The sequence below is a fragment of the Plasmopara halstedii genome (assembly GCF_900000015.1).
Source record: "Plasmopara halstedii genome assembly, contig: Scaffold_614, whole genome shotgun sequence".
In the NCBI taxonomy this organism is placed as follows: domain Eukaryota; phylum Oomycota; class Peronosporomycetes; order Peronosporales; family Peronosporaceae; genus Plasmopara; species Plasmopara halstedii.
Window position 1 is genome coordinate 3,081,694 of NW_020187532.1, and position 22,733 is coordinate 3,104,426.

The window sequence follows — 22,733 nt, forward strand, 5'->3', positions numbered from 1 at the left end:
TTTGTTGAGCACGCAGACGAGTGCGATAACGTCCAACGGAATTTCCTGTGGGACTAAAAAACGAGCTCGAGGAGCTTTCCAACTTGGATGCAGGTATGACCATATCCTTGGTATGACATGGTTGGAACTCGATGAGCCATGGATTGATTGGACGTCGAAGACCTTGGGAGCTACGCGCACATCTCCTGGTGGAGCTTTGGTCAGTCATGAATCCACCTCTGCTAGAAGTAGAAGCGCTATTGGCGCAGGCACTGGACCGGGACGGTGATGTGCCGGATATCGGAGTATCCGAGCTGTCAAACACCGAAGGTTTTTTGGACGAGCATGGCTCGCGGGCTGAACATGGAGTCGCACGTAATCTACTGAGCACTGCTCATGTATTAAAGCGGTTGCTGCATGCCAAGAGTAGCATGGTCAGCCAAGGGCCGAGGCATCGAAGGCATGGACCAGTAATGCGCATGGAGTAGCACGTAATCCACTGAGCACTGCTCATATCTTGAAGCAGTTGCTGCATGCCAAGAGTGCCCTGGTCGGATGAGATCCGACGCATTCTGGGCAGGAACTTCTGATGCGCTTGGAGTGACACGTTATCCAATGAAAGAGGACTGCGGAAATTGCAGCTCTTCGTCGGATGTTGTTAATAACATCAGGCTCCGTTGGAGCAGGGAGTGGAGACACTGGACGACGCCGAGCGCGTTCCCCACTGATCTCGATGAGACGAATGACCTCTAACAAGAGGAGACTCAATGTCTTATATTATCCGCACTGTGCAGGGCGGCAACCCAGACCCAGGGCATATCTACTGTGGGCGATACCGCACAGCTATATACCCTTGTCAACGGTATGACGGGATAGGACGGCGGCGACGTTACCCTTGGTGCTATCCTCGCGGTGGATGCTCTTTTAGAGCTTGACGAGGTGTCCTTCAAAGAGTTTGTCGGTGCCTTGACGGTAGGCAATTTAGCGGAGGTGGTCATTATAAGACCAAACGGGGTGGTTAGCTCGTCGTTGCTGCTAGATGAGGCTCTTCCAAAGATTTCCAAGAGGGTGCTAAACGCACGAAGTGGATCGTCGATCCTACGGAATTCCTTGGATTTGTTCTATCCTTTGGTAAAAAATGTCGTCCTCAAAGACCCGCCGTCAGTCCTACATCCGGACCGAGGTGTGCGTCATGAGATTGCCCTGGTTCCGGGAGCTATATACTGCGTAACACACCAATGGCCCCTACCAAAGGAGCAGTGTGACGTCATTGACGCCTTTTTCCGTGCGAAGCACGACGCAGGAATGGTGCGCAAGAATAAGTCTACCCATTCGACTCCCACGTTTTGTGTCCGGAAGCCGAACGGCAAGTGGCTTTTTGTTCACGCTTACAAATAGCTCAACACTTTCATTATTCCGGCACAGACGCCGATTTCCAAAAAAGGATGTTCTCCAGAACAATATGGAGGCACTAAAAAGTACAGCGCACTCGATTTGGTCTCTGGGTATTACCAATTGCTCATGAGAGTGAGTGATATTCCGCTGACAGCGGCAAGTACTCCGAGCGAGACGCTCTGGGAGTGGTTGGCGATGACCCAAGGGCTGTCAAATGCACCAGCGTCTTGTGACGCAAATTTTCAGGCCCCATCAGGCGTATGCACAGGCATACTTTGACGACGTCGTCGTCCACAGTCGTGCGCACGATGCTAATGTCGATAAGTGCATCTTCGGCACGGAAGAAATTCCCTTCTAAGGTGGAAGTGTGGTCTTCGAGCGGGTCCTGCTATGGTCAAGGCCATTGTGAACTGGACGGTTTCAAAGAATCAAAAGGACTTGCGCAAGTAGTCTGGCCTTGCCAACAACTTGCACAAGTATAGCGCAAATTATGCGGAAGTGGCACGGCCATTGTCTAGTCGCCTTAGAGTGGATATAGAATGGTGTTGGGAAACCGAGCATCGGAAGGATTTTGATGGGATCAAAGATAGCCTCCTTCATGCACCAATACTCGCTTTGCCGGACCCGATCGTTCTTTTAGTGTCGTCGGACTTTGTGTTGCAAGCAGACGCCAAGGATGATCGGGTAATCGGGTCGAATCTCGCCAGCGTTAGACTACAGAGGGGAACTACCCAGTCCACGACATGAGATCACTTGCGATGACGTGTGCACTTGTCAAGTTCAACGTTCGCCTGCTTGGCTCAAAGCCGCTTGTAATCTACACAGATCATGCGGCAGTGTGCACTGCAACTCAGTCGCCTAACCTCTTGCAGAGAAAGACCCGATGGCTCTCATTCTTTGCAAAATATAACTTCAAGGTGAAGTATAAGCCAGGAAGGCAGAATGCTTTGGCTGATGCATTATCACGTAGACTGGACGATGGGCTTGCTCATGTCACGACGGTGACGTCGTCAGTGATGGATTTGATCCGCGCCGCACACGCGAGCAAGGGGTTTGGCAACTTGGACAAAAATTGTCGGCGCGTTTGCGCGCACGGTTACACCGATATTCACTGAATAACGGGTTGCTGGATTATAGCACCGATCCAGCGGATACTCAGCAACTTGTGGCTTCTCGCGATAACGTTTTGAAACATCGTATCCTCTATTAGGCCTACGACACCCCACTCAGTGGTCATCTCGGTTGTGAGAAGACGTACAGCTCTGACAGTTGCCACTACTAAAGCCCCAAGCTGAGCACATATGTGGCACGTGTGAGACGTGTCAAGGGGTAAAACTTCATCCGATTGCGACGGCGCCGCTAGTCAATTTACAGGTACCCTCCGGGCGTTGGCTATCCATGGGTATGGACTTTGTGATTGGCCTACCAAAGGACTTGGCAGGCGACACAGGTTTGGTGATCTTTGTGGACCGTTTGAGCAAGATGGCTCATCATGCGGCAGTTCCGGACACCATCGACGATGTGAGTACAGCGACACTGTTTGTCGATCGTTTCTTTCAACAGCATGGACTCCCGGAGTCAATTGTCAATGATAGAGAACGACGCTTCACTGGAAAGTTTTGATCTACAATCTTTAGGGTGTTAGGCATATGTCAACAGCGGACCATGTGCGGATCGATGGTCAGTCTGAGCACATGAGTCACGTCGTTGAAGACGTTCTTTGCAGCGTTTGCGCTGAGACGCTGAGACGCCGAAGTCCTGGAGCGCTATGTTGCCACTCGTAGAGTTTGCTCTGAACAATACGGTGCATTTATCTACCGGCTACACGCCGTTCTACGTAAACGGGCTTGTGAATCTTTGCGTCCCGCTGACGCCGCCATCCCATGGCTCAAGGCTTGGTGGGGAGGAATAGCCGAATAACAAGCTGATGCCAGCTCCCTCATTATCCGTAAAGAAGTGGGTGACTTCCTGTTTACCAGACAGAGTGTCTTACGACACATTCGCGATGCGATGGTCGAAAGCCAAGACATGCGGAACGAATATGCAGACTGAGAAAAGAAGGAGCTTTGAGATCGGAGACCTGGTTATATTTAACGCTTGAAACCTTCCTACACATGCAGTTTTTGCTGTCTTCCGAACGAAGCTACGTCGACGGATTATTGGACCTTTTAAGCTCGTGGCCAAGCGAGTCCTAGCGTATACGCTAAACCTTCCAAAAAGTATGCACAACCGCCCGGTTTTTGATGTGGGCTTGCTTAAGCCGTACCGGGATCGGGCGTGAGTGAACGCGGAAGCGTTGGCGCCGGGGCGGCGCCAAAACGTGCTCGGCCACCCAGAAGTTGAACCAACATCTACTTAGCACGGTGTGCAACAATTTTTAACGACGCAAGGCGGCACCACCGTCACACGAAGTGAAGTTTTCGCCTGCTCGACGGCTAGGGGCCACAACGGTAGAGCACACTCCCTCACGGTAAGGCAGTCGGCGCACAAAGTGCTCTAGGCTTTTGAGGACTTTCGCACAGTGGAAGGCGACCATAGAGAGATGCTCGACAGAGTACCGACAACGATGGACCGTGTCCTCCAACGCTGAAAGAGCTTCGCGAGTCACCGGACGGCGATCGACCAAGTCATCATCGCCCGCCGCCAACTCTTCTCTATTAAAATGGTGGCGTCCACTACACGTGGACTGCCTTGTGGGAAGCCTAAGGGACCTGAGTTGAGCTCAAACTATGGCCCTGAGCTGCTGTGGTGGTAGATCACATGTGTGAGCAACCACAAAGCTCGTGGGAGCGTTATGGATTGTTTCATATGTTACAGAAAGACAATACGCAGGGAGTCGGCGCTGCGCTTTCAGTTTGGCAAACTCAAATCGAACGTGGCGCTTAACGCACAAGTCCACTTCTTTGTGGCCCCGCTGTAAGGTAGACGGCGAATAATGCTTACGGTGCCGATGCACTCATCGCTCAAAGAGCTCGTCATCATCGCGGTTTTGCCAGGGACGAGCACCACATGGATGGTCCGCATCGCGGGTACAGGACGCCTTCTTTTTGAGCTCAAAGTCGAGCGCGGTACCAATCCATTGGGATTTGTTTGTGGTACCAAAAAGCGAGCTCGCAGTGCTTTCCGCTGATCAAGCTCAGCATGTGTAGTGGCCGAGGGCCTGACTGCGTACACGCTGAACGATCGAGTGATAGCGTCTTTCGCTTCAGTAGTGGGAACCGCCGAGCGAAAGCTGTACTCCACTCGAGGGTCTGATACAGAACGTGGATACGAGCGCAGGAGTGCCGCCCTGTGAGCAGCCTCCAATCGCTGCTCCTGTGTGATTGGTGGTAATACCACTCTCCCCGGAAGCCGAGAGGTCGGGGAACGGACATGGTGTCTGCAAGGTTTGAGCTGGGTTCACGTCGCGCCGTCGGCGTGTTTCATCTTCCTCGTATTTCCATGCTAGAAAGGAGTATCTGACTCGTATTCGACTTCATCCTACACCTCGAAGAGGGATTTTGTCGCCCGGGGCAGGCACGGTGTGTTGCGCTCAGTTGCCGAGGGCCTGAGATGTGCTTCTTATGATGCCGCGGACGTAGTGTCCGGTGATGCACCCTGTGTAGTAGAAGAAATAAGGTTTTGCCCGCGGGCGCCCTCGCTACCAGCTAGGCTGGGTGTTTTGCGAGTCGTAGACATGGGGAAAGTTAAAATTTGTTTTCAAAAAACGTTTAGGTAATTCGGATACGCAAGCCTCGTATGAGGCGACCGTTAAATGTGAACTGAGGATATACACAATTTCGATGGGGGGAGTGTAACGGGGTTACACGTACCCTTGTATGAAAGGGCGGGTCGCACAAGATAGTGTGACCGTACATGAGTTTGTATTACACAATTTGGTGTAACCACACAGTGGTGTGGCTACACCGTATCAAGGTGGCAGGATTGACTGTAGTAATGCACATTACTAAATTAAAATTAAATTTTGCTATAGTAATTAAGTACTACTAAACTAACTAGGAAAACCTAGGACTCAAAATCCTGGCGGCTCTGCCGCAACTAAAACAATCAAAGCCTAATACAGCTTTGAACGAAAGTGTTTGTTTGGCTAAATTCAGATTTTAAGTACTTGGAGGTAGCGGATCGCAATCCGCTCCCCTCGTTCTTTCCTTGAAAAGGTCGTAAGGTCGGTGACCTTAGCCTAGCTTCCTCTAATCAAAGAGCAACGGCAGCCCCGCTGTAAATGTGCTGGTTGATTGCACGTAATATTTTTTTTCTTCGCAATATATTCTGTGTGTTTCGCATGCAATTGATCTCACTACTCAGCCATTGCGCTTTACACCTTGCGCATGACCTTTAATCTCATTGTGATAGAGTCATTAATTTGTTACGAAGTATAGCCGGGCTGATATCAGCATGTCAACTTTGGTAAAAAAAACACTTCCTCACGAAAACCGGAGCCACTTTCCTACGGTATAGAAGGCATCTAAAAGCTTATTTGACCATTTATGTTCACTGCTGAGTAGCCCTGAGTACACTCAACACTGGCGTGACTAATCATGCGGTTTGATAACACCTTCTTTTGCAAAATGATGGAGATGATCCTGAAACAAAGGATTTGTATGCACACCTCTCCACTTTCTATCAGCCTTTTCGTAATTAAACAGATGTAAGGCAGGCAAATTCATCCTCTCCTACCTATTTTGCCTTATGCTTTGCACGACAGCACAAGTAGACGACGACATTCTCTCTATTTGTGAAGGTCAGCGTTTTGTGGTACAGCTGAGTTCATAACCTAGTTAGATCTAAACAATTTTATCCTGATCTGGGGGTAAGACGCGTAATGAAAGTCATGTTTTCGTATTTGCTTTTTGATGTTTTATGGGATCCTAGGGATAGCTGATCAACTCCTCTGACCAATGGCTCTTTACACACTCCTAACATTGACTACCCTGGTCACTCCATTACACCCGTGGGGCTTTGTGCTCTACACGGTAGTGGTGACTAGACGCTACGATCACATCGTGGTGAGGAAGAACTATTCTTCCTGACCTCCGGTCCTGGTCGTTCTTCTCGCGAATCGCAGCCACCTTTGAGCCACCGGTTGTTTTCACGGAAATATGTGATATCGGAGCACTTTTACTCGTCACCGGCCCTGGTATAAAAACTCCGGCATTGGGCGATTCTACATCATCAAACCAGAAATTTATATTGGAGACCACGGCATCCACTTGTGCTTTTCCGTCTTTCAACACGAAAAAAATCGGATATAACGATTTTCGATCGCTTTCTCAATCTGATCCCGTGGTCGGAAATCACTACAGATTCTGCTCTATGCTATTTGTTCCATGGATCATTTCTAGCAAATCTGAACAATTTAATATTTTACTCAAGTCACGATCTTACCTCTATCAAGAATAGCAATGCATTACGCCAAACCGTTTTGACTCACAAATTTTGTTCAGCCATGTCTAAGCTGAGAACTTATCTCAAATACAGCAGAAACCTCGACACTTTTACTGGCGCCTTCGTCGCTGAACGCAAAGATACTGTATCTGTATCTGGCGTCTTCAGTGCCACCTCATACTTTGTACTACTTTTGACAACCGTGTGCTGCACGGGATTGTACAGACCTGTCGGGCAAACGTATTGGTGTTGTTCTGGCAGCATTGAGGCAAGCATCGCGAACATTTGTGCGGAAAGCCGTTTACATTGACTGTAGTTCTATGCGAAGAGGATTTTTTTCTTCAACAAAATGACGCTATCTTCTGGTATTGAACGAACTCGTTGGTTATGACGACAATGAGATTTGCCAGAATCGAGGGTTTTTTGGTGGGTCGATGCAGACATACTATGATTTGAAGGCGTATAGGTTGACATGAGTGGTCAATTCGTCATCAAAATTGATACCCCGCGATAGCGACTACCCCCGAAATAAAAGTAAATCTGCAAAACAGCGTGAAGACAAAAGTTGTATCACAAAAGTGATTACTGCAAAATTAGCCAAGTTCTTGTATCCGCTTAATTGTTAAGAAAATTCGTGCTAAAGCAAGCACCCGATAAGTCTTCACAGTCTTGCGAATAAAGAGCTATGTTAGCTCCGCCATTAACCAAAGACAAAGACGATTGTTCACAAAGGTGTGGTGAAAAAAATCATAAAGTGCAGCAACTTTTACGACCGGGTACAAACATAATTTGGCCATCGCCAAGAAAATTAGATAAAAATTGATTGAGTCCGTAAGCCAGAGCTTTTGGTTTATCGTTCTTTAGTAGTATGAGGGGGCGATAATTCTTTGGATCTGAACGGCTACCTTTTATAAATCAGCGAGATAGCGCGACGTAGGAACTGCGTCATACGACCAAGCATGAATTGGGAAGACATCCGTTCCAAGGCTCACGCCCAATCAGAAAGAAAAAGCTGGTAATTTTTAGCTGATAAGCCATTTTGTCAAAACTATCTTGCCAGCCTTCATCGTACTAATTAATGCCCAGGCTCTTCTCATGCGCTGTGTGCTTAACTACATTCAGTAGCTGTAAGCGGTGCGTCTAATGCTGAAGCTTGTGAAGAGGTTAGCTTCCGGTTGCCGTGCTTCAAATGGACTGTAGTTATACTACCTTAGATCCCTTAAAGTGGATAAAAATAGTGTACCCAATGTTCCCGACGAGTTGATATTATGGTGTCTGGGTCCCTTGAAAAATTTTGTTGGTGTGTCGAGAGAAGAAATAGAGAGCTTAAGCTCCTAAGAAATCTTTAGAAGATTGCCTCTTTGGTAGTATACACAACAATGCAATATTACCCCAGTATGTGTTTTTAGTATCTCTTGAGTTTCGAACGTATGCATACAAAAAAATGTATTTTACCCCCATTTCTACCATCATTTCAAGGCGGTCACCATAAGAATGAGCGCCGGTGTCTCTGCCTCGACTACGGGCGTTTACTCTTTCCCTTTGCTTAAGCCCCGTGAGATCTTTGCATGTCTGCGCGATATGCGTGTGCCTGTGTCTGAAGACGATATTCGAGCGTGTGACATAGGTGCTGTACGTAAGGTGCTTGAGGCCTTTATTGAAAGCATCATGGGCGTGACACGCGAAGACATGGCACAAATTGCGTTCCCAGGATTACCCATCCTTACTTTTCCTGAACTACATTCTGAATCCGTTCCAGAACTTACATTCTATCGTACAGCGCAGCGACTCCTAGCAGCCAGTGGTGTCGACGATTTTGGGCTGCGTGATGTGCTCCACCCGACGCCCAAACGCGTAAGACGCCAGCTCAGTGCGCTTATTAATTTTGGCAAGTTTCGTGATGAACGACTTGTCGCATTTAGTGCTACAACGAGTCAGACGGATGAGCTACTAGCTCAGAAAAAGGCATTGCAGGAGGAAAACGCAGCACTCCAGCGAGAGCTTGACCAGCTCATTGAAGAGCAGAAAGCCGAAGAACCTGCTCGACTACAGCTTCAGGAAGAGGTGAACGAATTGGAGAAAGAGATCAATGTGTTGAATAAGCAACAAGCAGTGATGCGTGTAGAGACAGATGAGCTGAAAGCCAAGCGTGCTAAGATGGAGGACGACGTGTCATCAGTTCGGTTCAACAAAGTCGAAGCCGAAGAGACAATTGAGAAACTTAAAGCACTGATTATTACGTCGCCTGACAGGGTTAAAGGAGAACTCAATTCGATTGGCGCGACGCTTGAAAAAGCCAGAGACGATCTACATGAGCTGGAAGAGAAACACGCAGCGGTGCTGGAATTTATTGAAATTTATGAACGAGCTGAGAAGGAGCTTGCGAGGACTTTCACCCTACTGCTCGAGATCGATAAGGAAATGCAGGCATGCAAAGAGGTAAAACACCAGGTAAAGGACACATCAAAGCGCATTAGTGAGCTGCAATTCTGCACAGCCGAGACAATTACGCGTCGTCAGCGTTTGGAAAAATTACTGGAGCTCAAAACGCGGGAACTGTCACGACACATTGAAGATGCACGTGCGAAGGATGCTATCGCATCAAAAGTACTTGATAGTGCTCGCAATGAGTTATCAAAGCTGCAAGAAGTGCACAATGAGGTTCGTCAGCGTATTGCGCAGAACACTGAAGCCACTCGCAAGTTAGAATTCAAGATGATGGAGGAGGAAGCTGAATATCAAAAGGAGCTGAAGGAATTAGAGCAGGTGAAAGCCTTATGGTTCTTTGCACTGAATATCTTTTGGATTTATTTGTAATATTGCTTTACTTTAGATGTATGCCCGTCTTCATCAAGCCGCGGAATACTACAACCAGCAGGTCGTTAACGCGATTCGATCAAGCTCTTAGTCTACGGATTCGTTTTTCCTGTATGTCGTTCGAGTGCACAATTTATATGCAGCTTCGAATCACGCATATCTGGTGATAAAAAATCGGTAAGCCCCGCGAATCCTGTGATTTGGATGCAATCTGCATAGAGTTGCTCGTGTATGGCGTGATTTTCCTGTGGTATAATCGCTTGTGCGTTTACTTAGTGGAGCTTACTTTAAAAGCGTCAACATTGCAAACGCAGAGTCATAAATTTGATAAGTACCAGCCTCACACTTCTGGAACACCTAAGTTCTGCAGGCCAATGTAATCATAGGTAAGTCTTTTTAACACAGAACAAATCTGTAAAATTTGGCACTTACTTATGATGTATCTAGAAAATGAAGCATACTTTATCCATTGACATTGTTTGATATGGTAACTCGCCTCTTCTTACACAAGACCACCATTTAACAGGCCCCCGGTTAGGTGCATTGAAGCTTCCTGTTACACCATATCGTAAACTGTGATTGTGGGATAGGACGATCCGAAGGCAGTATATACATAAAGAGTGCGTTTTCAAACGCTACGCGACTAAAGCCAGCAAAAGCGAGTTGAACATGACTTTAGACGACAGAGAGCAAATTATAGCAAAGCCTGAGCAGCTCAGTGCACTCGTGTTATAACTGTCCTTAAGTACTTGCGGACACTGCTATCAGCGAAATAAGTGAAATTTGAGCTTTCGTGAGCTTATACTAGACAAGTAGTAAAGTGCGCTAAGCTTGCGAGTCCATGTAAATCTTGCGGATAGAAAGTTTAGTCAACATCACATGACCAACGTGTACGAAAAAGTAAACATTTATGAGTCGAGCATTTTGCCTGGTTTTCAACTCGATAAAACGGAATAAAATACTTGATTTTCAAATTACGCGTTATTCGATTATCTAGAACCCTCCATACAAGATTAACAGCATCATGTGGCGTGCGTGTTCAAGTCTGCTTGGAATCTATGGCCATGTCTTACATTCCTTGGACAGCTTGCTTTTTTAAGGCGAAATGCGCAAACATCACTTGAAAGATCTACAAACCCGCTGATCGCACGACAAAACTCGAATTGTGCGGCTTATCCTTGTATGTAACAAGTGGTTATTGTTTAAATCCACACCCGACGATACAAACGGTTAGCACCCGTTTGAAAATCATGCATAAAAAGTTGACGTGATAACCTCAACTTTGTCAGTCGTGGCACCGCACCCTTTCGCAAAGATGGCTGAGAGAAGGTCGATGAATTAGACCGTTGTCATTTCCGCTATACTCATCGAAAGTGTCACCCACCACTCATTGGGACGAGGTTCAAGATCCAAGATCAAAATCGCGTTCAATCCGTGGAATCCAACGGCGCATCAGATTAATGTAGGCTTTGATCATTTTGTGATTTTCCTCTTGAAGAACAGAGTGGTACCAAGAATTTCATAAGCGACAACCGAATGGCCGATTTGCAGTGCAAGATAAACGCTCACAAGCAAGACATTGACCGTGCTAAGGAGCAGATTGATGAAACGACAGAAAAGGCCGACTCGTATTTGAGAGAGGTGCGTTGATCATGAATGATATTGAACAAGTTGATAAGAATCTTACTAGATCGTTGTGGTACTAATTAGTTGACGAAGCGAGTAGAAGCTTTTGAAAAGGAGCATGCAACGCTTGAGCCTGCAAGTCAATATCTAAAGCCAGCGCTTGATGCCTCGCGTTCAGCTACGCAGAAGTTGAAGACTCAAAGTCAGACCTTGTCGGAACGATCAGTTCCTGTGGCATTGGACGGCATCCATGCCGTTCGTGATTCGCTGAATGACCTTCAGAATCAAGCCGTTATGTATGACGACAAGTTTGCGGGTTCGCATGGTCAAGAAGCCATGGATACGCTGCACAAATATGTAAATGCCGGACGTCAACGCGCCACTGACGCCATGGAAGTGACTTACGATCAGTTAGTGAAATTGCGCGACACGATTGGAAACATGTCTGAAAAGGTTGCTCACGGAGCCCAAGTGGGTGTAGGTGAGGCTGTGCGTGCAGCTGAACTTGGCAATGAGAAATTACCAGTAAGCAATGCTGCTGCTGGAGTCGTTGGAAAGGTTCGCGAGTTGGATGAACGTTTGGGTGTGACGGCGACGGCAGCTAAATTTGATTCAATGATCACTGGTGGCCTTGGTAGCAAAATGGCTGCAGAAACTGTGGTCATTGCGTCTGAAGGTGCTAGTTATCTTTCGGATACGCTGCAAAATGCAAAGATGGCTGCGCAAGATTCCGAGACAGTTAAAGGTATTGAAGGAAAGGGAATTGCCGTTTCTGAAGCTGCTATGGCTAAACGGAATGACGTGCAACAGACATTCACTGAAGCATATGAGAAGGGAAAAAGAAGATTCGAAGTGACTAGAGAAGAGACTGAACAAAAGGCGAATGAGATGAAGGATTCGACATCAAGTTATGCTGGTCAGGCGAAAGATGTAGCGAAGGATAAAGCTAACGATGTGATCGAATCGACCAAAGAGAAAGGAAGTCAAGGTGCCGATACGGTAAAAGACAAAGCTGGAAATATCTCAGTCATGGCTGGTGAATTGACTGGTATGGCCAAAGAGAAGTCGGGGCAGGCGGAGGAAGCGGCAAGTGATAAAGCTGGTCAAGCGAAAGACAAGGCTGGTGAGATGACAGAAATGACTATGAATAAGGTGGGTCAGGCAAAGGATGCGGCCAAAGACACAGCCGGACAAGCCAAACAAAAAGTTGGCGAGATGAACGAAACGGCGAAAGATCAAGGGGGTAAGCTGACCGAGACGGCAAAAGGTAAAGTTGATCAGGCGAAGGACAAGGCCGGGCAAGTCACTGGAATGACTAAGAATAAGGCTGGACAAGGAGCTGAATCGACCAAGGACAAGGCTGGACAAGTTACTGAATCGACTAAGGATAAGGCTAGTCAAGTCGCTGAGTCGACTAAGGACAAGGCTGGTCAAGTCGCTGAGTCGACTAAGGACAAGGCTGGTCAAGTCACTGAGTCGACTAAGAACAAGGCTGGACAAGTAACTGAATCGGCTAATGAGAAGGTGGATCAGACGACGAAAACAGCTAAAGACAAGTCTCATCATGTTGCGGGGAAGGCTGGTGAAGGGAAAGAGAAGACTAAAGGGATGGTCAGTGAGACAAAAGCGGAATCTCCGGGAGTAGTTGGGCAGGCCGTGGACAAGGCCGCCAAGGTTAAAGAAAGTGTGAAGGACCGGGTTTCTGGAGCTTTTCACAGTGTTAAAAATATTGGGGCACGAGCTGAAGCCAAAGCAACGAAACCAAAGGAGCCAAGCTTAACGCAAGAGGAGACGATCATGGAGAAGGCTCTTGAAGCTGCTAAGCAAACGCGTGCAAAGGAATCAGAAGCTGCAAAAACTGCTGCCGGAACATCGCGTAAAGAGATGGACGACCATCCTGCAAAGTTGGAGGAGACGCGAGGAAAGCGTGACATGCCAGGGTTTAAGCTGGCCCAACAAGATGCGTCGAAGAGCGTGAAGTGAAGTGGAGCTGGCAAATCGCCTTAACCGATCGGATCGATTACGTTCATAGTTTACATCTTTTTCTTATTGATTACCTCTTGGCAATGAAGTTTTAAAGTAAATTCATAAATCCACAAGTTTCAATACTGCAGAGAACAAATTTCAATATTGCAGTGAGCAGTTTAATGTTGAGTAGCGCACAATTATATAAAACTTTGGATTTATCGTAAGTTGAAGCTAGCAATCACTATCTTTCATCGCTGGTTGTGTAGGAATGCTTCAAAGTGATTTAGATGCAAGCAAATTGAAGTCTAAATGTCAAAAGGATTGCAAGATGTATTCCCTCTCGTGTGTGTCAGCTGTGCTGAAGAGGTATATGGGATATTGTCGAAAGGATTTTCTGCTGGTGTCGACAGAGATGTCTATACAGCAACATCACACACGAGTTAGTAAATATATGTGAGCAAAAATTGAAAGCAAATACCTTAGTCAAGAGATTGTGGGATGGGTCACCGATTGTTGATCCAGAAGCGCTTTTAGCTGTATTTAGCGGTCCCGTTGCAACGGATAATGCCGAAGAATGGTTGTTGCCTAAAAAAATAAATTTGTTAAGGCATGTTATTTTCTTGAAACTCATGTGTAATCTTACCACACCACTGGCCTTGGGCAGACGACTCTCGTTGGGTAGTAGGCAATTGCATCGACTGCTGTATAGAATTGCCAAAAAAGTCATCCCCGAACCAAACATCAGGCTTTGATGATGAGTCGATTGGAGCAGACACTAAAGTTGTTGGAGGGACGTCTGCTTTTCAAACTTGTCAGCAACTATACGTATCAAACAGAATAAGCCTCTCACCGTCCCACAAGTTAATCAAGTCATTCGAAGATGTGACACTAAGCTTCGCCTTCTCGGCATCTTGGTTGCTGCAGCTTTTAGAAACCTTGGTTGACCTTTGCTGAACAAAAAACGCCAGCAAATCCTCCTCATCCTTTCTTTCAGACTTTGCTTTGTCTGGTGAAATGGCAGTTGTTGCTTTTTTAGATCCGGAACGAGCATGCACAAAATCAGCAAATGGGTCATCTTCAATAGCCTTCTGGTTGTCGGTATTGTCATTTAGATACACGTCGTCTTTCAGTCCAAAAGGATCGATCAAATCAGTGTCAGTATCACGAATCTTTTTCGTCTCCACAACCTGCACCTCTTCAGACTCCTGATTTTCTTTTAGCAGTGCATCATATTTTTCAAGCGCAGCATGTAGGTCGTCGTTGATAGACAAATACTGTGCAAGATGCTAAAATATATACATTAAATAAGACATGTGAAGTAATATGATGCAGCACATAACTAAACACATGCTCACCGTATCCTCCTCAGCAACAGCGATTGTAATTGCGCCTTTGAGTCGATGCACGATCTCTCTCACTTCCACAGCTAATTCCGCCATCACCCCGTGGTTAGTGATTGAAGATGAATCCTTTTGCGCTTCAAACAGCATGTCGTCAAACATTTCCAAAACATTTGTTGCAACACGATACAGCTCAGGAGTCGAGAGTCCGCCAAGTCCACTACTAGAATGAGAGTAAGACGACGTGCCGATCCTGCTCGAGCCACGGGAATAATTCAGCGACGATATCTGACTACCAGCCACTTGACTTTGAGTCCCCTCAAGGGATGGAGTGAGCACCGGTACTTTTGACTCGTCGTACTGATCCGGAAACTTGATTCCTTTTTTACGCATGTTATGGTATGTGTCTACAAAGAGCGGGAAATCGTGCTACTCTTTCAAGTCAGATCGATAGAAAAACACACGATTTGAAACAAACCCACCCGGAATGGTAAGAAAGCTTCACCCCACGCCTGCACCATGTCCAGCACGCGAGAAGCAATTTCCATGCTTTGTCGACCACGCTTGTTCGAATGTGTCTGTATAAGCAAACAAATAGCAGCTTTAAGATTCCACACATACATGCAATGATTTTCTAGCTCGCACCCGGTGAAGCTCCTCCATCTCGCTCATAAATTGCTCCGTGGCAATTTCCTGGTGTACGAGATCTCCGCAATTTTTAACAATTGACTCAGTGAGCGTTAAGGCCAAGATCACCACGCGGGATGAAGGATCTCCCAGCCGCAATCTTAAGTATCGGATTGACTCTTTCAGTCTATAACCCTCCCAAAAAATACGCCGCACTCAGCTTAAATGCAACTAAACTGATTGTTTTAATACGTACACGGCGCGGTTGCTCACATTGCTAAGCGCATCAACGACGCGTAAAATGCTGTTCCAGTCCTCGTCTGGCTCAAACTCGTTTGTAGCCTGCGCAATCATATCAGTCATCTGCTTGATACGCTCTACCTCCGTGGGCGTATACAGAACAGCCACAGCTTTCTGCTGGACAATTTGATTGATTGTGGACGTAAGCGCACGCTTGCTTGGCATTTTCTTTCGAAGCGCTTCCATTGTGACGTCTCGGCTGAAAGTGACGCGGGCGGAAGTCGGCGTCGGAAGAGGAAGCGCGGATACTGATTGGCAAAAAAACATTATTTACAAACCTTTTTTAAGTACAGTAAGTACAGTTAGTAGTACAGTACCATAATTTGGTAAGGGATAGCAAGTGAGCAATATACGTGAATTTTGTACTGGTATAATCATCTTTTGTTGAAAATTTTGCTTTAGTCACGTATTAGCATTTTTAGGAATAAGACACGTTTATACGTTAGGAATCCATTAACTAAGATTTTAACCTTGTCTAGATAGATGACACTTTTACAAATATAATTTGTACCTCAAAAGTTGACTACGAAAGCTGTATGTTCTCGAAAGCTTGAAATTGTTCTCGTGTCCATAAGATTTGCTGGATCACAAGTCGGATGAAATTGTATAATATTTAGTGTTGATGTTGCCCGCAAAGAAAAGCTTCCAATGGGTTGCCATGCACCTCACACATATAAAGCGCGGACTTAAGAGCTCGTACTAACAAGTTTATTGAAATATGATTTTTTTTTGTACAATAATGAGGTTCGTACCAATTAGGGTGTACATACACTTTTGTGGGGAGTTCAACTATGAAAAGAGATGTTAAGGTAGCTAAGAATACGTCTAATTTGGAAAGGGAGCGACTGCACGTCCGACTTGCAGTCTTCCAGCTGTCGAAGGCCCGTCAGAACGAGCTCAGAATTGCTACACTTGTATTAAAAAGGTATTTCTGACAAGGAGGGACTGAAGGAACAAACGCCGCGGGCATTTCCACAGTCTAACTTGGCGTTTCCTTTGGGCTAAAAACTTTAGTATGCCCATCGCTTAGAATTGGAATGAACATAATAAACTCGAAGGTTTTGAAACTCATTGCCTCGTTGGTGACAAACTCAAACTTAAGTCGATTACAATTACCAAATCAATAAAGAATCTTGAACGGGTTCAGCTCTATTGGGATATATCACCTCTATCCTACCTGTTTTGTAAATGCAATTGAAGCTGTACTGAATGCAAACAACGACTACCGAGTCACTAGAGCCAATTTAAAGCGGTGATGATAGTGCTATAAACGAAACTGATCCGAAGACCTCAGCCAAGGGAGGAATCGTGAACGGGCTATGAAGAATCATCGTTGTGCTTGAAGAGGTAACATCTACGAAGTTTTCAGATATCGACATCCTAAGTAAAGTTTGTTATCCAAACTTGTGAACCGCAAGCGCGACGCACTGCTGCTTAACCAACAGCGCGGCCACAATCATGGTCATCTTACTCTTCGTTGCAAGAAGCAGAGAGTTTCTACGTGCCGATTGTTGAGGACTGGAAAAACGATATGAGCGGTCTTACAGTGAGCGCTGTCTGTGCTCTGTTATGTATATGGTCCGACAGGTATCCAGACAGCTCGTGTACCATCTTTGCATAGAGTGTCGCCCTTTGGTGGCTATGTTGTGTGGTCGACTAGGAATGCTAAATAGTGCAACTGGGCTCCTTGCACACCGCTGGAAAAAAATAATAGATTTGCATAAACAAACTCCCGAAGGATGTGTTCACACGCCACACCTAGCATCAAGACGACGAGCCGCTTTAGTTACTAAGTATTTAGTTTGTTCATCTAATTAATGAGTGATACATACTTCAGATTCTACTCATATAACCTGTTACTGGATCTAAACTTTCTAACTAACCTTAACGATTAACTGTTTTTTATACCAGAACGAGGCTAACAACCCATATGAACCTCAGTTCTCTCTTTTTTTAACGTCCCGTATATTTAGAAGGACGATTCCTGTGGCTCGTTTAAATTTTTACAATCATGATTGACAATTGTACAATGTTGCATTTTTGACCAAATGTACATGGCTTAAGTACACGACAGTTCAGTACTCACCAAATACAACATCATAGTCAATACAGAGTGTTTTCAGAAAAATTTGTCGGACCCCAAAGAAAATTTACTCACACCTTTCATCTATGTGCTTTGTCGCTAGAGTCACATTTGTTGCATTGTCCCTATCGCTTGTCCTCCCGCATGCATTTAACATTCAAACTGTAGTCTTAGAAAATTGTGTCGTCTTTTTCAAAATCTACACTTACAATACATTGGCCGTTGCATATATGAATTTGATAGATTAAAAAATGTGTGGTGTCAGTCGTAGGCAACGTTGAAGCGACATATGTCACGGACTTTCGTACCGCATATGGTAGATTACTGTGTGCACTCACAATTCTTCTTTGTCCACAAACATCAGCAGACTATGTCCACGATATAAAGACTGTCATTGTCTCGATGGCGACAAAAATTTAATCAATAAATGAGGTATCCGAGCAAGTGTTGCTTGTATCGAGACCATCCGTATTCACTCATACTCCTCCAAGAGTACAGTGGGTAACGTATCCACGGCAAGGTAGAACTTTTGAGGCACAAAAGCCGGTTGAAGCACGAATTGTTGGCGGTAAGCGATACTATAACCTCGAGTAAGTCACCAAATACGTCGAACGGATTGACCTTATCTTTATTCGTGCGGGAAAATGTCGGATCGCGATTGCGATCAGCTACACTCGTACTGGTACTAAGTATAGAACGAAGGTCGCCGACCATAATTAAGTATTCTCTAAGCGAAAGAGCGGCAGCCCCGCTGCAGCAGCAATAGGTTGTGCAAGTAATCTTCAAGCTAGACGTCACTTGCATGCACAGGCACTTAGGACTGTTCCCCCGAAAAAATGTTATTGATATGGAAAGCCTAGAAACGACAATTGTTGTGGTGGCTCTCAAGAATATAGTTAAACATACTTTGTCATGGGCGGTAAGAATATAGGACCATGTCTGAGAAATAAGAGCTGTTATTGTCAAGACGGTGTAATGCCTTCACCCAAGAGCGACTGCATCATCTATCTTCACATAGCGTCTCCAGTTTGGTTAGACCAACAGCATGGTATTTTAAATTGATCCTAGCTCCATTAGTATGACACGATATATCGCCCCAGCTAGGTCTGTCATCGCCCTTCTACCAAGAGGCTTTCGGCAACACCGCTTGCTGGATCGAGACTCTTTGCTCCTTACCCCCCAATACACAAGGTGCGCACTGCGTAATCGCTCTTCAAAATAAAGAAGATTAAAATGTTGCCGCGAAAGCCACGATGGCGCTTTTCTTTCTGCCAATAATCTTTACCGAGCTGAGCTTACCCGTCCGCAACAGCAAAAATTAAAACAGTATAGTCAGTCAAGTCGTGATTCGGGTTCGATCTACCGAGAAATGCATCTTGCACCGCAAAGGGCTCTTGACGAGTTCGTTACTGTTGGCCTATTGCAAAAAGAATTGCTAAACGGATGCTCGAGCAGTATCTCTCTTCTGTACAGTACCTCAGAATTACGACCATCAGCTGGAGTAGAAGCGGTTAAGTGAATCCGTATGCGAAATGTGTTCTGATTCTGAATATTCGAGAGATCATGCAACAATTTCGCAGACAGGGTATAAAATACGCCATTATTATTCATCTTCCATCTTTATAAGCCATCTGAGGTGAGGCGGATACCGGACTATAGTGCTGTCAGATGCGTTACTTTGCAATTTAAGCACGACTTACACGTCGATGAAGAAAGTCACCACATCAACTTCTTGATGTAAACTGCTCACTTCCATAAAGCAGCTGTTATAACTTCTGGTCATTTTTCAAAGCAATTTCAAACTTGACTATCTCAAGAACGCTTTTCGTCAAGTGACCCGGTACCGATAAAGTTCGAGGGTGCACCAGAGTGTCATGGATAACCGTGTTAGGGAAGCCTTGTCAAAGATGACCTTTATCATACATTAACACTTTGTTTGGTGATGGTATATTCGATTTAAAAAAATGCTAATTATTTTGTCAGCAACTCTGTTTCGCACAAAAGCGACACACCAGTGACGCATTCAGCAGTACCGGCGGTATTCGTTTCGCGTCTCATGAGCCCTATCAATTACGGCAGCACGTGGGTCCCACAGGATCATCGGTGCGTGCCACTACCAAATGATTCACGTATCAGATGCGTTATGTGTGCTACGCCATAAAAGAGGGCAGTTTGATGCACTCCAAGTGTTTGGAACTGTATAACCTTTCTAAGTATGCGGTGGATCAGCTATAATTCATCGTGAAGGTGCTGTTTTCTTTTCAACTAAGCGCGTCGTATATGAATCGCCCATGATAGCAAACCAATAATTGACTTCTGCAAGATCACCAATGGCATGCTAGATTATGGCCGTGAACAGGTCAATTGAGTGGGGCCTGACTTTTGTCGTTCAGACTGCAGGCACTACATTCATACGTCGAACGTATTTGAGATTTTATTTCACATTTTATATAAGCGTGTGAGTTCCGTCTGGCTCCGATATTTACCTGGTGCTTCTGAACATTTTGATTTGCAGCCAATGCTCTGCGCACTCGGCGGTCGACGCTCAACGTCATTGGGACAAAAAGACGTGATGCTACTTTGGAGTGTAGCAAGATAAATTATCGGCAAGTTTAATCAAGCAGGCATTTCAACTCCAAGATTATAGGTCAACTTCGTGCTGGTATCGAATAACACGAAGACCAACCAGTTATTCTATATAGAATTTGGTGAGGCTTGTAAAGACTTGAACAGCATTTTTTATAGCAATCTGAGGTGCGGGAGTTAGGTGCTGCTTGCTCTAGCACCGCACAATCATCGTAAAAGTGATCTGAGAAACGTCCTCCAACTGGCGCTTCTTGTGCTTTATATGATTACCAGTCTTTGAACGGTCAGCGGCGGAGTTTTTTTTCTGGTGCCTCGCAGCTTAAGCAACTCTTATAAAGTCACAGAGTAAAGATTCGGTCTCAAATCAAAACGTTTCGGCGGGAACCCTACTAGCGGAGAACTTTGTCAGGCTCAATATCATCCGCGATGTTATCGCTGACAACAGCATGGTGATAAATCTTGCTTAGACTGTCCACAAATTCAGTTTTGCCGGATGCGTAAGGTTTATAAATCAAAAGTAGATTATCACTCTAAGCAATCTGCCAATTTCTTAAATTGCTTGTGGCGAACTATTGACCCGTTTGCTTGCTTTACGCGCACGAACATGAGTGCATACTTCCTAATTTATGTAAGCTCTTATCAAGCCATAAAACGTTTTTTATATGGCGGCGACCAAAGGGAATATCGTGTGTCTCTTACTAGATTTTATATCACGGTAATTGACATGAGATATTATCACACGATTAATAAATACTTATAAACAGCAAGCGCTGTAGCAAAGAATAACACTGCAAATGTGCGGCCAGACCTGATAGCTTCCCGTAGACTTTTACCGCGCAGCAAATGTAGCATCCGACCTGTCGAATATATCTCCCAAGCATGACTGTTCCGACGTGATATTCAATAATCCAAAGTCGGGCGACGCAAAACCGTACTCACCTCTAAAATTGAGTCGTCACATTTCACCGTATTCCGAAGATTTTTAGGCAAGAAAGGCCAACCATCTTCACACTCTTTCTGAGCGACATAGTGATGACGTCACTATGTGTAATGGAGAAAGGTCTACACGGACCACAAATGATCTGTAAACCAGCATTTATACCCTGGATATATCGACTGACTACTTAATAGAGAGCCAGCTGGATAGCTCCTTAATAAGGAAAGCGTAGACGTCGTAACACTCTTTTGCTGGTAAGGTTCGTTTATGGATGACTCATTTTTTCGACTTTAAAAATTAGCATGTTATTATGACCCCATCCCAATCTCGAGACAACACGTGTGGTTGGTCTCTTGTCGCCACGTTGTTGCGTTCAATCAATTTAGATGATAGTTGCTCAGCTCCTCGCAATCAGCACTTAGCGCTTTCTTGAACAGCATCTATCGCGAAAAATAATCATTTTGCTAACTGCATGAATCGTTAATTTGGCATGCTCAACAAATTGCAATCATTACAAAATTCTCTGGAGAGTTTCCCGCGCTTCCCTAAACAGCCGCTGCCACGAAGGATAATGGTCTTGCTAACTGCTGAATCATTAATATTGGCATGTTTATCGTCTTGTAATTATTACAAAATTCTCTCGCTATCTTGATACTATCGTTGGCCAAAGGGAATGATTGATATATACCATCCAGAGAGCTGCATATACATGAATGAACGACTTTTTCGCTGGTTACTCATAAACATTCGCACGATCGGTGTGTCGCAAGACCGCACAACTTGCTTGCTTTCATTGGCTCTGGTTCAGGAAACCACAGGTTAAAACTGTAATTCGTGCAAGCATAAGTATACTCTGGTGATCACGACATTTGTCGCTCGTTTGTGTCTAACGATGAATGCAATTTGGATGCTACGATTGACGCTCGCCATTGTCGGTCAGACCGCAGTATACTACTATGGCGCATTCCAAGCCTAGCCTGCCACTGAGAATTATCTTTTCAAAGCTGGTATATCCTGAACCGTATCTATCGCAGGTCTATATCTGCATTCTAAACGCTACGCAGAGGTGCATTTCTGACATTATTTCTTATATCCACGTCAAAAACAATATAACGTTAAACGCAGACGGAGTCCTTGAATCGACATGTACCCATATCGAGAGCGCACGTACACTCGATTAATTTTTTATATATAGACGACTTTACGTGGTGTCTTCTGCCTTTGACAGAGGCACTTGTGATGACAGCCAGCAACTATTGGCTGCGAGTCTTATCTCTCTTTACGAAAGACTTTTGTTTTCGCGTTAACTTCGACTCCTACAAGGAACGAAACCACCAATTCGATTGTACTAAGCTACGCTGTGCCCAGTAGTGGACAAAATTTCCCATGTGGGGTTCGTCGGACGTTCCCGCGCGGATGATTGACCCATAACTAGGAGAGGGTCCTGTCGAGCTTTAAAACAAACTTCTCAATCGTTGCGAGCTCAAAGATTTCTAGTTACGCCCAAATTCTTTACAATTCCATTCCATCCCAAGTATCTCACAACTGGGATGCTGTGAGCAATACATCTACTGATCGTCGACAGTATTAAATGTCACGCACTTTTCTTTGATAGCTTCACTTACAATACCCAAAAGGTCATAGCTATGTTGGTGTCTGCTCAAGTTTTCAATGAATCGAAGCTTGACAA

At 45.3% G+C, this 22,733-nt stretch overlaps 3 protein-coding genes across 3 annotated transcripts; 2 read left to right on the forward strand and 1 right to left on the reverse strand.

The window, feature by feature from the left end:
- Positions 1 to 8,253: 8,253 nt before the first annotated feature.
- PHALS_12584 (kinetochore protein nuf2) lies at positions 8,254 to 10,049 on the forward strand (the record flags this gene model as incomplete). Its single annotated transcript, XM_024728163.1, has 4 exons — positions 8,254 to 9,525; positions 9,593 to 9,637; positions 9,947 to 9,962; positions 10,024 to 10,049. The coding sequence occupies 4 exons, from the start codon at positions 8,254 to 8,256 to the stop codon at positions 10,047 to 10,049; spliced, it is 1,359 nt and encodes a 452-aa protein (XP_024578667.1).
- A 1,063-nt stretch (positions 10,050 to 11,112) lies between these two features.
- Positions 11,113 to 13,185, forward strand: PHALS_12585 (Uncharacterized conserved protein; the record flags this gene model as incomplete). The annotated part of the gene is made up of 2 exons (XM_024728164.1): positions 11,113 to 11,217; positions 11,287 to 13,185. The coding sequence occupies 2 exons, from the start codon at positions 11,113 to 11,115 to the stop codon at positions 13,183 to 13,185; spliced, it is 2,004 nt and encodes a 667-aa protein (XP_024578668.1).
- Positions 13,186 to 13,475: 290 nt separating this feature from the next.
- PHALS_12586 (hypothetical protein) lies at positions 13,476 to 15,623 on the reverse strand (the record flags this gene model as incomplete). Its single annotated transcript, XM_024728165.1, has 8 exons — positions 13,476 to 13,586; positions 13,649 to 13,755; positions 13,814 to 13,966; positions 14,021 to 14,456; positions 14,526 to 14,939; positions 14,993 to 15,088; positions 15,156 to 15,324; positions 15,394 to 15,623. The coding sequence occupies 8 exons, from the start codon at positions 15,621 to 15,623 to the stop codon at positions 13,476 to 13,478; spliced, it is 1,716 nt and encodes a 571-aa protein (XP_024578669.1).
- Between the last annotated feature and the right edge of the window lie 7,110 nt (positions 15,624 to 22,733).